A 16,921-nucleotide genomic window follows, 5' to 3' on the forward strand; every position below is an offset into this window, starting at 1 on the left:
GCACAAAGAATGTATGAAAATTCCAAATGGTCCATTATGTCAGTCTAATTATCTCCAAAGATGATGAAGAAAATCCTTTCCAAATAAACTAACCTACTACAACCATTTAAAAGACTGAAGAACACGTATAAATCCAGGAAGTCTACACATATGTGTGCATTAACTGTGGCATGCACTGACTAGAGAAAAAGATCCCTGTATCTGAAAGTAAAGGTATAACCACGAGCTTCTGTACTTCAGCATCAGTTTCACTTTAAAAATTTAGAAGGGCTAACTCCAGAAATAAAAACGTTGCTTTGGTGAAGTGCAACAAAAATAGTTCTGCATAGAATCGCCAGGCAGGTGTAGCTATTTGGTGCCACAGCCCCAGCTGGTGTAAGACAGGGTAGCTCCAAGAAGTTAATGGAGCTATGCCGATTTACACTAGCCAAGGAGCTGGCCTTTGAAGAGGATTTTTCTGCACAAACATCCACTCACATTCAAAATGTCCCTCCTGTTTTAAAACTAAAAGAATATGGAAGTGAACTTTCAATTGAGAACTTGTTAGAAATATTAGCTAATATAATGCCTAAACCCACTTTGATTGACACAGAAACTCTACAACAGTGCAGCAAGCAAATCTAACCAGTTGTTGAAATGTATACCACCTCTTATGATATCAAGGATTAAATATCACTATGATTTTTCACCAACATGTTGCAATCTCTTACATTAATACACTATAATATTTTTCACTCTCTAGAACTGTAAAGTACTTTATAAGCAATACAGGGTAGCATTTTCAAAAAACCATCAGCCATGACCTAACTCTTTGCTCCTACTTAAGTTAGAGAAGTTTATTCCTGTTGAAGTCAATGGTAAAACTCCTCTTGACTTCAATAGGAACAGTTAGGACAAGGCTGCATTCCTTCGAAAATCCCAATCATGCTGCCTAGCAATCATATAGCCAATCTTGTGATGGAGGCAACAGACAAGTGGATGAACAGCTGGGAAGAGAAGCTTGGGCCAGAGAAATCAGGGCAAAATCCCACTTCTCGTAAAATGTGATATGGCATCTTTAATATTCATGCATGGAAGACAGAACCTTGATTTTTAAAGGCTCATCCAAATGACCAATACACTCCGCACACAACTCCATTTATCCGATGCATCTAATGAAGTGAGCTGTAGCTCACGAAAGCTTATGCTCAAATAAATTTGTTAGTCTCCAAGGTACCACAAGTCCTCCTTTTCTTTTTGCGGATACAGACGAACACGGCTGCTACTCTGAAACTCCATTTATGTTCCTCACAAGGATGTAGGATCTAGTTAACCCTGATGTGATTCAAACCAAGTGAGCTGCTACAGAAGCATCATTTTGACACACACATCTTCAGAGACTGTTTGAGATGAAACAGACTTCCAGATATGAAAATAAAGGATTGTTGTTGTTATTTTGTACTGAGATAGCACACAGAGTCCCCAGTTAGGGATCAAGGTCCCGTTGCACGAGACATTGTACACACACACAGTACGAAGATGGTCCCTATCACATATGGAGTCATTCTTTCACTTAGTCTAGATGACCCTGTGATTCACAGTGTCAAAATCAAATAACCTGTCTATTTAGATAGAGGGAAAAATCAGAGATGAGGTCTTTTGTCTGGACTTCCAAAACAAGAGTGCACTGACTTTTACTAAATATGCATTTGGGACCTGATTCACCATTCCATTATTCTAGTTTTACATTGTTTAAGTGAATGGAAACCCATGGAATTACACTGGCATAAGAACAAGTCTAGCAATGGCGAATCAGGCCTTAGGTCTAGAATGATTTATAAATCCATATTTTTAATTACATCTCAAAGCCTTAAACAAGAATATTTATTCTGATGCGAATTCATGACTTCCAAAGGCATGTTATTAAAATATCCTAAAGCAGCAAAGGAGCATTTTGCGCTTTCATGTAAAAGTATTGTGTATAGCAAAACAATTTGATTTGGGGGCAGAGATGCAGCTTTTAAAACATAGGGCAGGGTTGTGTATTTTGCAAGAAGTCTAGCAAGTACCATTCCAGGAGGAGCACCAGAAGGGAATGAGGCAGAATCCCTCCAAGTTCTCCTTGTGCTTTGAAGGCATGCACTTTGCTCCATTCATTAGGATCATCACTACTACATTAGTCCTTGGTTCTCCGTGAGCGAGCAAGGCCGCAGCTCCTCAGGGATTGCTGTTGTGATCCTTGCTTTGTTCAGGAGCAGGAGATTTCATGAGCAGCTCCCCACACCTACAGAAGGGTGGGTCTCAATCTGGTCCTAACTAATTATCCTTAGATTTTAAACCATGTTTTCAATTGTGCACATACAGGACATCCCACACCCAATCCTATATATGCCTGTTAACTAGCAACAATCCTCACAACTCCCAGGGGAGGAAAACAAGAAAACATTACTTTTTAAATGAGACAGAGACACTTTCCCAAGGCCACACAAGGAGTCAGCAACAGAGCTGCACTAAGCAAGAACTCGCTTACAGTTCTGAGCCTCTTCTCTAGCGCCCAGTGTTGCTCATTGTTAGTGTTATTAGAAACATTTAAATAGTCTAAAGATTTCTTACATTATATGTTTTGAAAAGAAGTGATTTCTCCTTTGTAAACACTTAAGCCCTGATCCTCAAGTGCAGCTGAGCTGTTCTCAGTACAGAACCCAAGGGGTGAGCAGCACAGACGGGATGCAAAAAGGCCAAACCTGTGTGTAAAAGGTTACACATCAAAGGGCCAACGACACCTAAAGAAGGCGTTAAATGGTTGGCCCCCCAGAGAAACAATTTTTCCTGTTTTCACAATTAAAACAAGTTTTTAAAATGATCTTTATGCTGAGGTTCAAAGACTCAAGCAATTGCTATTTGCAACAAGCCAACACTTGAGAAAAAAAAATCATGTTTTTTTTCCCCCACTCTCTCAAACTTGTCTGAACAAGCAACAGATTCATCAAGGTATTATTTGATAGGCTCACTCAGTAGCGGTTAATAAAAACCTGAACTGGATTCTAAATTCCAAGAGCAAGTGATGTATACACCATTGTTTAAACAACTGCTAAACAGCTTTATATTTGCTGCCTGCTAGTCACAGATGTTCCTGAACTTGGACACAAAAGCACTCCAATCAAATACCAACAAAAGCTGTAACCTGCATGTTATAAATTTTACATGAGAGATATTTTGAAGAGGAGCATATAAAAAAGTAGCTACATATCTAGTCACAATATTCAAATAGACGTAACCAAAAATTAAAATACCATAAAACAAGGTTTGTTTCCCAAGGCGAATGCATGAAAAATCAGGAATATTTTAGCTGAGTTTTCGATATATCACTTTTGTTACAAATGCTAATTTTGCATATTGAAGCCTCACCAAACAGACTCATCTTGTGAGGTGCTGAACAATTCTGAGAGATGGTGAGCATCCTCCACTCAAGAGAAGCTGAGGGAGCATAGCTCAGGAGGCTCAGTACCTTGCTGGATAAAGCTCTTAATCCTGTAATAGAAAGACAGACTTGGGTGAAATCCTGGCTCCAGTGAAGTCAATGGAAAAATTCCCACCGACTTCAATGGACCCAGGATTTCACCCAAGTTGCAGACCTTACGTATGCAAAACTCCCACTGACTTCAGTGGGAGTTTCTTCACTGTTAAAACATACAGGATTAAGCCTTAGAAACAACAACATCTTCTTAAACACACTATTTATCTGCTAAGTAGAATATGCTTCACTAACATTTACCCACATAACTCTGTCTTTCCCACTCTTAAATCTCAAGGAGCATGGAATTGGGCCCAAAGGCTGTAGCTTAGTGTGCAGACCCAGGAAATATACTTCTTCTAGCAGAAGGCCCACTTGAAAGAGAGACCGACAGAGCTACAGCTACACTAAATACATCACTTGAAAAAGGCTTCTTTTCTAGGAAGACAGCTTGTAAGGAAGTGGTCTCACCCACTCTCCTGTAAAGAGCGAGTTATGAAAGTGACAACCTGTTTTTCTTCCTTATTTCCCAAACAATTCCCAATTGCCCACCCCATTTCTTGCTGTGGGTTTTCTTTTGTTGACCTACAGACAGTAGTTAGCTTTGTTAGTTTGATGTGCACTTGGCAAATTGATAGAAAGCAAAGAACACAATCCTCTGATCTTTTTATTGGTCACAGCAATGGCCCGCCTCACTCACAGCTTGAGACTGTGAAGGGGTAGCAATCTTATCAGTTTTCAGAGTAACAGCCGTGTTAGTCTGTATTCGTAAAAAGAAAAGGAGTACTTGTGGCACCTTGTATAGCAAATGCCCTGTAAACCACAGCAATGCTCAATAGGCAGGAACAAAGGAAACTCCAGACTTTTCTTCCCAGTGTACCGTTTGTTATTCTGCCAGACCCTACAAGTTACTTCAGGTCTGGTATGTGGATTTCTCACTCCCTTGCAACTTGCTGGGCGTGTGAGCTACAGTACTTTCAAAATAGCTCATGTATTTAAGTGAATTTGGATTTGTAGCCAAGTATTATGTGCTTGATAATTAGCTATACAGTGAACTTTTATCTGATCTTAGAAATGACAAGTGAAATTGCAGAATTTGACACTGTCTTTTTTTCCCTTCATAGTATATTGGATTTTATCCCTAGATAGCAAAGGGTTAGACAGTCAATTGCCCGATGAACTGGCAACTGGTGAGAAGCATTGTCAAACAGTATCTACATTCAGGACTCAAGCTCATCCCGAGTTCCCAGGCCAGCAGAAGCTGGGAAAACAGCAGAGACAGCATACTCAGCCCTAAGGGTAGGGAGTGCCTAACACTGCTCTGTGAGTAAGATGTTACTCAATGCAAATAAGAGGGGGAGGGGTGTAGTCCCCAAAGCAGCAGGATCAGGCCCCAAATGTAACCCTACTGATTTTAAGATTAAGGTACAGTAGCTTTTGCATTTTAAAAAAAATCCCAGTTTTGGAGGTTTAACATCTCCACTGAAATCTGGCATACAAACTGCCAGCCTGAATGCCATTTATAAGATTGATTGAATAGATTATGGCCCCGATCCTGCAGACCTGCTACAGGCAGAACTCTCAATTTCAATGGGAGCTCTGCAAACAGCACAGCTGCAGGATCAGGTGCTAATTATTTTCTAGTTATACAGTAATAAAAATGTCCTTATATCTTTTGGACACATCCCAGCTAAACACCTAACTGATTTTAGAAACATCAACCTTTGCAAAGAATTATTCCTCAGACTGGGGTAAAGATGTTCAATGTTCTGAAGAGAAAAGTTTCAAACATTTTGGACAAATGCATTTCATCTCTCTGTTTATAACATTAATTTCTCATTCACACAAAGGTGCTGGAAATAGGGGTGCTGCCGCACCCCCTGGTTAGAAGTGGTTTCCATTATATACAGGGTTTACAGTTTGGTTCAATGGCTCTCAGCACCCCCACTGTACAAATTGTTCCAGCGCCCCTGCATTCACATGAAGTTTTGACACGAAATCTTATGAAAATGGGACCAAATCTAAGGGACTAGGGTTCCATGGGGAGATCTCCCAATGGAGTCAACAGGATTTTTAGTCTGAACTCCTTGCAAGATTTGGCCTTGTCAGTAAAAAGATGAAAACAAAGGATAGGCTGTCAAGAAGAAATGAAAGAATGTTGATGCAAGACCTTTAACAACAGCACTCTCAATCAAGTCCAGATTGAAATGTTATACCACTATTAAAAAAAAATAAAGAAAAGCTTAATTAAAATGAGTGTTAAACAAAAATAAATTAAAGGGACCTCATATCTGCCAAAAAGAAAAGGAGACTAACCAATTTATTTGAGCATAAGCTTTCGTGAGCTACACCTCACTTCATCGGATGCTGTAGCTCACGAAAGCTTATGCTCAAATAAATTGGTTAGCCTCTAAGGTGCCACAAGTCCTCCTTTTCTTTTTGCGAATACAGACTAACACGGCTGTTACTCTGAAACCTGTCATATCTGTCAATTATTCTGGTTCAAAACAGCAGAAATTTAGGAATAATTCCAATGAAGCCAATGTAGTTACACTGGGGTAAAACCCATAAAGGACAGACTAGAGTAGAGGAGGAGTGTATTCTTCCATTAATTTACATTTATAGCTTATATTAAATGTTATTAATTGGATTTGTGGGTGAGCTCTTGATGGCAGAATAAAGCCTTAAGAATGTAACACAGCCTGTGTATCTCGGAGTTAAAGTATAGGAGATCTCCATCAAAGGATTCCACAACTGAGTGATGCTACCCACCACTGGTAAAACATCGTATTATTACAGTTATACAGCAATTTAGAGTTCAAACATGAATAGGTATTATAATTTATATTATTACAATATGTGTAATAATAATATATTGGTTTGTAATAACAATTAATTATCTTTAATTATGACGTGAGGGCACCTTATCAGAAATAAACTAAACTAAGAACCAGAAGATTGGGCATCTAATTCACAATAAACAAACATGTAATGTTTGCTGTTGTGTGGCCCACTAATAAAGGATTGTAAGTACCTAAGCAGAGTTGCAAGTGGTGGCTTGGGCAGCCTTACTTCAAAATGTATTTTATGGAGGTTCTTGATTCAATACAGTTTGTTTATACTCGTCTAGTTCCTTTCACGTATTCCCGGGAAGAAATGAGACAATGTGCCATCAAAAAAATCACAGGGTCAAATTCTACTGTAAGTCAGGGTTGCACCATCGTATAGCCAAAGAACTCAGCTGAAGTCAATAACTTTAATCGAGGTACTCCAGATTTACCAAAGTATAATTGAGAGCAGGATTTGATTTAGATGGTTTATCTTTCATGCAGGCAATATCAATGTATGATTGAAGTAAAATATATATGCTACTTTTCAGCCATGTGAATCACGAACCAAAACGATTAACTGAAAAGCTCTTTTCTATATACACCTTGACCAGACTACTAGTATTTGGTAGGGCCAAGTTCTAGCCCACAGTTTCTCGAAGTCTTCAGTAAATCAGAATTTGACAACTAGGACCAAGTCTCACAAACTGAACTATGTAGAGAAATCCTTCTTGGGAGTACAGGGGTCTAATCTGATGAAATCCATTACAGAGTCATGGCCTTAGATTGTAATGGCTGGCAGAGATTAGAAACAAATGCAAGAATTAATAAAAAGCGATTTCACAATTTATGGTCTGGTCTACATATAAAAAGTTTTACTGGCATGACGTTGTCAGTAAGAGCTGTAATTTTTCACTTTCATAGTTATGACCGTAAAAGCCCTAATATGCACACAGCACTATATCAGTATAATGTGCTTTGTACCACCATAGTTTATTTCACTTCAACAAACCAGAACAGACTGTACAGGTATATGGCACTTTTATACTGGTATAATTGCATTTACACTAGGGGGATTTTCCTGCTTTCACTATCCAATATTGTAGTGGCTCTAACTAGTACCTAAGTCCTGCAGAGAGAGCCCCTCTATGAAGCAGAAAAGTGATCCAAGTAATAATTAAAATTATTCTTTGCTTGCTCTCAAAGGACTCACAAAAATTAGCTTACTTAGAAAACAGTAGCAAACTCCAATCCAATAAGCTGTAAATAGTACTAATCTCTGAGTTGACTTCAAACCTGGTTCACAGCAGTTACAATAAACCAGAAATGTTTATGAAAATATTCTGCTATTGGACTGCCTCCATCAACCCTAAGGCCAACTAATTATTTTTAAAAGATTTTCTTCAAAGAATTTGACAGCTGGGGGAAAGGAGATAAAAGGTTCTGAATTACACAACATGCAGTTTTCAAAAAAAAAAAAGTGTCCTGTATTACAAGCTGCACACACTCACAAAAAGTGGACCCAGATTTTGAAAAGTAAAGCTGAACTCCAAACTAGTTCTCTTTTTGTCCACCTAGACAATCCACTTGTATTTGCTTTTCCTAACTATTTAAAAGCACCTGACGGAATGCTAAGAGCAACAGTGATTGATGTTTCCCGTTAATAAGCAACACCGACGCCATTACAGGAGTCTTTATACGGCCGAAAGTGGAAACTTCTACACAAGCTGTCAACCCTGCCACGTCCCTGCTCTGGATACGAACTCAGAGTTAGAACCCCACAACTTCAAGCCGGGCTTTGTTACAGAAAACAGAATAAATAGCATTTGGTATCCTTCGATATTTTTTTTTAAAGCAATGCATCCAAACAGCAACAAAGACAATAAGGCAGCTTGATCCTTTCCAGGGTACTGAATAGCAACAACCCACAACAAAATTCACTTCCCTATTATAGGTTTCAGAGTAGCAGCCGTGTCAGTCTGTATCCGCAAAAAGAAAAGGAGTACTTGTGGCACCTTAGAGACTAACTCACGAAAGCTTATGCTCAAATTTGTTAGTCTCTAAGGTGCCACAAGTCCTCCTTTTCTTTTTCCCTCTTATAGTGTTTGCACAGTCTTTCAATGTCTTTCTTTTTATTTTCATTCCATTTTGAGATGGCTAGAGGCTGCTGAACCTTCTCTTTGTGTTATGGTTAATTTTGCTTCGCCCACAGGCAATAAAATACCATGGGCATAGATGAGTTGCAAAGAGCTTTATGACAGGTTTCAGAGTAAACAGCCATGGTAGTCTGTATCCGCAAAAAGAAAAGGAGTACTTGTGGCACCTTAGAGACTAACCAATTTATTTGAGCATAACTTTCGTGAGCTACAGCTCACTTCATCGAATGCATACTGTGAGCTGTAGCTCACGAAAGCTCATGCTCAAATAAATTGGTTAGTCTCTAAGGTGCCACACGTACTCCTTTTTTTAAAGAGCTTTATCTAACAGCTTCTGAAGAGGCCCAGATCTCCACTCCAGGGGAGAGTAAAAAGAAAGCCTGCAGAGCCAGAGAGGATAACAACCATAAATGTTCTTGTATTTCACAGGAAGGGAAATCAAAGAGCACTGGCAAGGTAACGGTTTCATATTTTAACAGATAAACGTCCAGGACACAGACCTTGTTCGGCACATGGAATAAGTAACTTATAAATAACTCCCTCTTCGTGCAGGGAGTATTCTCCTTTCTCCCTGCCCAAGTGTACCAAACAAACAAACAAACAAACAAACTACTGAGGCGAAATGAATCGCCTGCAGAAAACCAGCATGCAAAAGTAGCAGTAAGTTACAAACTTCAAGGCTCACTCGCGTTAGAAAGGCGTTTGGGTGGAATAACTCGTCCCCTACACCAGTGTGCATCAAGAGTACCTGAAGGGGAACAGGAGGAGGTATGTCTGCAGATTCTCCACTCATTTGCAGCGCCTGATCTCTTCTGGGACTGAGCCGCAACACCCCCCGCTCTGCCTAGCAAGGTTTCTTTTCCTTTTTCGCCCGCGATCCCGTCGGGGGACACACGGCCGCCCCTCGGCTGCACCTACCCGTATCCCTCCGAGCTGAACTCCTGTACGTAGTTTTTCTGGATGGTGTACATTTTGTGGGCAGCATGGCTGCTGCCGCCGCCGCCGCCACCGACCACATGGGAGTTCATCTCGTAGTGCATATCCGGGCCGGATTCGGCTCCGACCATCCGGGACATGGTGCTGAGCCGCGGGTGGGACTCGCCGTTCATGCTCATCTCGGCGGCGGGCAGGGGCTCAGCGAACGCACCGGGGCGGACAAAGCGATCAGGGCCGAGTCATTCAGGGCCAGGCCGGCTCCCAGGGATCGGGGCTGCAAGCACCAGGACGAAAAGGGACGCGGGGGTGGGGGCGGGACCGACAGGTGGGGAGGAGAAGGGGGAAATGCCAGCGCCCCTAGCTGGAGCGTCTGCCCAGGAAGGGTAGGCGGGGGACTGGTGTGAGTTCAGAGGAGAGGGACAGACTTACAGAATGGGGGGGGGGGGGTTTGCAAAGGCACGGGTGTGCAAAGCGGGGGGAGCGGATCGGCTGTCCTCAGCGGGAGGGGAAGAAGAGGGGCCTGCCAAGCAGAGTAGCGAGGGGAGCAGGAGAAATGGCACCGGCCGGGTATAAAACTAAGCAGAGCGTGGTAGGGGCGCAGGTGTCTGTCTCCAAGGTGCCCAGGTAGGAGCAGCAGTGGCAGGAAAGCCGGGCTGCTGCAGGTGGTGGTGGTGGTGGAGGAGGAGGTGGTGATGGTGAGGTCTAGTCCCTCCCAGCTGGCGCAGGACAGGCGCAGCCACACCTTTTGGGTGCTTTTTTAAACAATAACAAGCCTGGGCGTGGAGCCACCGCCGCTCCCACCCCTCCCTCCCCCATCCGGTCCGGTCCTGTCCTCGCCTCCTGTGTCTGGCTCAGGTTCACACGGCATCTGACTCCCGCCCCCAGCCCAGCCCAGTCGCTTGCTCTCAGCGCGCGGGGCCCCTGGCCAACACACACACACACGAGCTCGGCTGGGCTCTTCCTTTACAGGGGCCCCAGCTCCACCCAACCACCGGGAGGCAGGGAGACGATCAGAGGCAGCGCATGGGAGTGTCTCCACGCGGGGGAAGCGGAGCGCCCTGTTCCCAGCTGCGCAGCGGTGCGTCCGAATGACCGGCTCATTGCAGATCCCCCTCCCACCGAGTTGCCGCCTTGTGCAAGTGTGTGGCTGTTTCTATTAACAGCTGGGAGCCACGGCTAGCTATTTGCATTTCTTTGGATGGTTTCTCTCTGTTGTCCGCTCCACATTGCTCGTCCCCAGGGTCAGCAGCGGGGTTCTCGGGTGTGTATAACCTACGCGCTCACCCCCACCCACCGTGCGCAGCGTGCAGGGAGCCTCCCCTCGCGTGCGCTCACGGGTTAGGCACTACTATCGCTGCAAACTTTCCTGCTCGGAGGGACTGAGGCCTGGTAGCTTCCCGTCGGGCAATCCGGGGAAGTAAGGCTGAGGTGTGGTCACACCCCCTTCTAAGCCAGCAGGGGCAGAACTAGGCAGCCATAGAGGGAAGGCCAGACTGCACAAGTACTGCTCCTACCGGAGGGTAATTTTCCTGGAGCTTCTACTAAGGTAGTAGAGAGCTGCGCTGCACCCAAAGCTGGCACCAGTGCCTAACAGGTACAGTCTGTTGTGAATGGCAGAACCAATGCAGACACAAAGAGACAAAAGAATCTGCATTAATAGAGCCATAGCAGGGATTAATTTGGACCACCATGCATGCCCCCAGAAGGGTTTGCATTGTGTATTAGTAAATCAAAGTAAATCACCATCTCATCACCACTGTCAATAAAGTCGTGATTCTGGGAACATTTCTCTGTTTATGTGGAAAAGGTTCCTGCCGTCCAAATCAAATGCATTGCTGAAGTAGCGCTGCATTTCCTGTGTCAGCAAAGGAAACGTCTGAGTTGAGTAATTTGCAGACTCTGTGTGTCTCTCTCTTGTATGGGGAGCTGGAGCGTGTGTGTGTGAGAAAATCTCTTGTGTGGTGCACAGCGGGAAGAGGGTGTCTGACTCTTGTATTGGGGAGCAGGGGTATCTTTATCAGGAACCAGGGGTCTAACTGGGCTGACTCACCCATTGCTAGTTTTCATTGGTGGCTGCCCTCTTGTGCTCGAGAATCTATGCGTTGTTGTTTTAATTAACAGCTGGATTCTAGGGTTGGGCTGGTCTGTTCTCAGTAAAATGTGGAGTCAGCAAAGATATCTATAAGATGCATTATGGCTTCTTTATCCTCAGGCCCCTAGGCTAGTCTTGAGGATCAATTTAGAACAACCTCAGGGTCATTATAAAATTGTGTTGACTTCAGCTTCCAAGGAGCCATTCTAGCTCCTAGGAATACCCTGCATGGGAAGGGCATGTTGGGGGCATGCCTGGAGAAAAGAGGAATGGACATGGCCTAATTTTTAGAAGTGTTGGGTACGCATTGATCTCAGTGAAGTCGAAGGAATTACTCTGGGAAGACACCAGTGTAAATTAGATCAGAATGTAGCCCTAAGTACACATGACATTTTAGAGGAGGAGAACTGTTCTAAACAAATACAGGTTCCTTTTCTCAGTAGGCAATCTAAAGGCTATATATAATGTAAACAATTTAAAATGCTGACCAACTGCAACTCTGTGTTTGTATGGTATCTACTTTGTCAGAGAACAGATGGGTTTTCAGTGATGGGTTATTTGAAGGAAGAGGGTGACTGAGTTTTATGCACATGACTTGGGTGTTTTTTGCAGGCATAAGGGAGCAGTGCAGAAAAACACCAAGGATGAGCAAATAAGAACAAGTGAGCACTTAAACTTGATGATTCAGCAAAGTTAGGAAAGCAGGAAGGAGTATGGAAGGAAATAAGGGCAGAGGCAGGAGCTAAGTTAAGGACACCTATTAGAGGGATGAGAAGATGGTTGAGTTTTATGCCTCAGACCCTCCAGTCTAAAATCTGATTAAAGGATTTATTTAAATGCAGATTATTGAATTATTGGCATAGTTCTGCCTAGGATCAAGATTTTCAAACATAGGTTCATAAAGTTAGGCACCTACATCTGTAGTTAGGCATCCAAACAAGAGGCCTAACACCCACAGCTCCCATTGACTTCAGGGGGTTTCTCACATATAAACATGAGCAGTTTAGCCCAATGTCCTATCTAGTAAGCAGTGTCAACTGCTTTCTTAGCACAGCATTAGGAACATGAGTTACAACCTTAACTGACGTAAATCAGCATAATTCTATTGATTTCTCCTGAGCATTGCCAGTTACACCTGCTGAGGATGTGGCCTATGCATTTTTATAAACATTTAAAATCTGCTAACTGGGTTAATATATCTCAGAAATTGTTTTTATGTTTAATTTTAAAAGAAGCCCTGTCCTGCCCCACCTTTCAGCTCACACTGGCTTACAGCTTAGTGAGACATTCCATTATTTTTAATGGACATGCAGCATGTTTGTGATACATCCCAAAGGCTGTATGAGTCATTTTTTCCTGGACATGTACATCATGCTTTATAGCAAAAAGGCTAGATTTCACTTGTCCTACTCTGTGCAGATAGCTCCATTGAAATCCACGGGACTGAGTAAAGTAAGAAGGGTTTGACCTGTAAAATGGTTAATTCTCCATATAATTATAAAATATAACTATTTTTACCCTACAAAAAACAAACTTTTTGAATATTTCATTTGATAGAACAGGGACAGTTAGACTGACAATAACAAGTCATTGCAAGTTTATCTTAAAATTCCATTTACTAGTGGAAAATGTCAATGTCCCAATTAGAAATAGGAAAACATTGCTTAGACCAGAGGTGGGCAAAGTACGGCCCACGGGACCATCCTGCCAGGCCCTTGAGCTCCAGCTAGCCTCCGGCCCCTCCCTTGCTGTCCCCCCTGCGAGCGCTTGCCGCTCTGAGCAGCATGGTAAGGGGGCAGTGTGTGTGGCAGTGGGGGGGGGTGGGTAGGAGGTCCCGGGGGGCAGTCAGGGGACAGGGAATGGTTGGATGGGGTTTGGATGGAGGTTCTGGGGCCGTTGGGGACGGGGAACAGGGGGGGTAGGATGGCAGTCCCAGGGGGCCTGTCAGGGGGCGGGGAGGTGGATAGGGGCTGGGGGCAGTCAGGGAGCAAGGGGGGGTTGGATAGGAGGTGGGATCCTGGGGGGGGTGGTTTGGGGCAGGGGGTCCTGGGAGGGGGCAGTCAGTGGTTGAGGGGGACGGGGGGTTGGATGGGTCAGAGGTTCTGAGGGGGTCAGTCAGGGGGCGGGAAGTGGGAGGGGTAGATAGGAGGCAGGGGCCAGGCTGTTTGGGGGGCACAGCCTTCCCTGTCTGGCCCTCCATACAGTTTCGCACTCTGATGTGACCCTTGGACCAAAAAGTTTGCCCACCCCTGCTGTAGTCCTTAACACTTTTTGGCTTCAAAAAGAGTTTGCTGGAGTAAGGATTGAGTAATCCCCACTTGAAGTAAAGTGTGTGGGTGTCATTCTCCCTCCACATAGAAGAGAATAAAATCTACTAATTTCAACATGTGGAGTTTCTTACTCATTGTTCCACCAAGGGGGACATGTTTTGTCCCCCTGGGAATGAAGCCAAGGGTTCCATTCCTTTAACCCATGAAGCCCCAAGAACCACACAGATCTTTAGAGGATCCACATCAGGTGTGGGTATAACATTTCTCTCCCCTACACATCAAATCAGCTTTGCTGGCCAGTGTAGAGTGGGGCTGAGCCAGGGCCCACCCTCTTCCTCTCCACGCAGCTCCATCCTTTTTGGGGTGGCTTGTACCAAGAGGACACTAGCAAGGCATAATCTGTGAATTTATGCCTGAACTCTGTGCAGAGAAGTGGGAGGCTCCTCTATGCATTACACAAGGGGTAGGCACAATCTATCCTATCAGCTTTTGTAAAACTTTCCCCTCCCATGCCCTCCAAAAAACCCCAAACAAGCAAAGTTTTGGGCCTGAACTACTGGTCCGGGTCCTTTTCATTATTAATTAATTATGTGATTATGACTAGCTGAATTTGTTTCTATCTCAGCTGGGTGCCTGTCATAGAACCATAGCGTTAGAAGGGACCGCAAGGGTCATCTAGTCTAACCCCCTGCCAAGATCCAGGATTTGTTGTGTCTAAACCATCCAAGACAGATGGCTATCCAGTCTCTTTTGGAAAACCTCCAGTGAAGGAGATCTCACAACTTCCCTAGGCAGTTTTTCCATTGTCCTACTTTTCTCACAGGTAAGAAGTTTTTCCTGAAATTTAATATAAATCTGCTTTGCTGTAGTTTTCACTCATTGTCTCTTGTCCTACCTTCTTTGGCAAGAGAGAACATTTTTTTCTCCATCTTTCATATGGCAGCCTTTCAAGTACATGCTGAAATCCTTGTTAATTACCAGCTATCATCCCAACCTAGCAGGTTTTGTTCATGTACAATCACCTGAGTATATCTAAAGACACTCCCTCGACATCTCTGTGAACAAGAAACAACTAAATGAGAATATCATAGCTGAAAAAACAAGTTGTTAACCCAACATGTTTGATAAGAGGCCTGATTATTGACTTTCATTATTGTTGGTTAGAAAAACTCAATGTTATGACTTCAAATATCAGTTGAATTGTAAGCAAAATTAGAATTTGATTTCTGTTTATCAAACTTCCCCACTTTTGGATATTGAGGCCAAGTCTACACAGGCAAGCCATTAATATAACTATGTATCTTGCTAATATATCACTACTCTGCATCAGCATTCCTACATAGTGGTCTCCCTGTCTTTGGCTAAATGGTAGCAGTGAGAAATTCAGTGATTCTTAGGCAATAAAGGTGAACGCAGGAATTTCTACTCCTTATTCAGCGTATCAGGCTTCTCACACCTTCTCTGTGTTATCTCAAAAGATCTCACAACCTAAATGGGGTCACATTTGGTCAGTTCATGACAGACTCTGCTGTTATAGAGTTCCTTTTCCATGGAGGGTCAGATCATCAGCAGGTGTAAATCAGTGTAGCACCACTGATTTCAGTACAGCTACAGAGAGTTTTTTAAACTCTACAGCAGCTCAGAAAGTGACCTGGAATTTCATTAGTAACAGAACTGTAGAGCTCAGACAATTCCTCTAAATGCATCGACAATGCCCTTTTACAGGGGACTGACCTATCCCAGACCAACTTATGTGGTTTCTAATTATTTTGGCCAGCTCTATAACCCCTTGTAGCCCAATCCACTTGAACGTTTAGATGCGCTACAGCCAGTGCTGTGATAAATGAAAGACCGCCTAACTCTTCTAGGGACTCAAGTGATGACTACAGAGCTGTCACTCAGTACAAAGCAGCTCCTACTCTGTACCAGAAAGCAGTGGGACCAGGGATGCAAAGCTCACACTGTCATTCGTGGGCTGCCTTTCCCCTGAGCACTGGCTGTACTCCTTGTGGATATTCTGCACTGTAGCCTTTACATTACCGGTAAGTGGTATAACAAACGACCCTTTAAATTCAAGGAAAAAAGTCATGGTGGGACTGTATCTTTGTTTCCATAAAATGAAGAAATTAAACTTCCAGAGAAGGGTGAGGTGAGAGATGTGTCAGTCGCATCAAACCTGACTGACCGCTCAGATAAAAAGCTTCCGATGCCTCGCAGTTTTGCTTCAAGTGGCAAAAGCCATTGCAGCTAAAACATCCTTTGTCCCACTGTGGACAGCAGAGGGAGTGCACTGTAATTCTTCAGAGCTTTTTGTTTCATGTTATTTTTCACAGGGTAATTTCCCAGAGAAAGCGCAGGGCCAATTGTTTACTGTTATATTACCACCTTGAAATTAATTTAACAATTCTGTTTAATGAATGGCTGATGAAACGTAAGAGCTTGAAAAGATTATATGTGAAAAGAAAGTGGATGATGGCGAGAGCAACAGAAGGGCTACTTTTTATTGTTGTTTTTATTAATAGCCTGAAACCTTTTTGATCTCCATAGAAAGTATACATGCTATACATACTAATTTATGTGGGCTAATGATTGAAAATAAATGTGAGCTGCTCAAAAAAGCAAATTCACTCTCATTATGTGGACAGTTACACATGCAGGCTTAGATGCTGAAGGCCAGGTGAGCTACACTTGGCACAAAACTAGAGGTGGGGCAATGATGGCTTTAAGACACCTTTACTCTCCCCTGATACTGGGGATAGCCCTGGGGCTCCTCTAATTTACACCCAGATCAGTGAAACACAAGGGATTGATCCTGCTGCTGTGGATCAACAGGACATAGTCATGCTCTGCTCACCAGTTCCTACAGGAGTTCACAGAGTTTGCCATTTCATATTCGATCTGTAGGTCAAACCATAGCTGTTTGGATAATTAACAGGGAAAAAGATAAAGGCCCAGTTCTTTGCTGTGCCAAAACTCTGAGCCTCACAGCTGAAGAGAGAAGGTGCCATCTTTGTGTTCTCCCAATCGCTGGGGAATTGAAGGTCGGTTTGTCTTCTAGGTCTGCTGTAAATTATGTCACTTTTAATGGCCCCCCTATTGCTCAAAGGACATTATGCCAGCCAGATTTGCCAGACAGCAGTGTGTTC

General features: G+C 43.4%; 1 protein-coding gene across 4 annotated transcripts in view; it reads right to left on the reverse strand.

Annotated features, from left to right (window-relative positions):
* Positions 1-11,188, reverse strand: part of LOC102945966 (desmoplakin) — a 51,127-nt gene extending 39,939 nt beyond the window's left edge. For 3 of the 4 annotated variants that reach the window (XM_027826666.3, XM_043540141.1, XM_007064244.4), the window contains exon 1: positions 9,396-11,188. In XM_027826666.3, coding sequence (XP_027682467.2) covers positions 9,396-9,592 — 197 coding nt within the window. In that variant the 5' untranslated portion in view covers positions 9,593-11,188. Of the gene's footprint in view, positions 1-9,225; positions 9,246-9,395 lie in introns of those variants that run through there. The other variant, XM_043540140.1, reaches the window with a different exon arrangement.
* Between the last annotated feature and the right edge of the window lie 5,733 nt (positions 11,189-16,921).

Source organism: Chelonia mydas, chromosome 2 (genome assembly GCF_015237465.2).
Source record: "Chelonia mydas isolate rCheMyd1 chromosome 2, rCheMyd1.pri.v2, whole genome shotgun sequence".
NCBI classification, from domain to species: Eukaryota; Metazoa; Chordata; order Testudines; family Cheloniidae; genus Chelonia; species Chelonia mydas.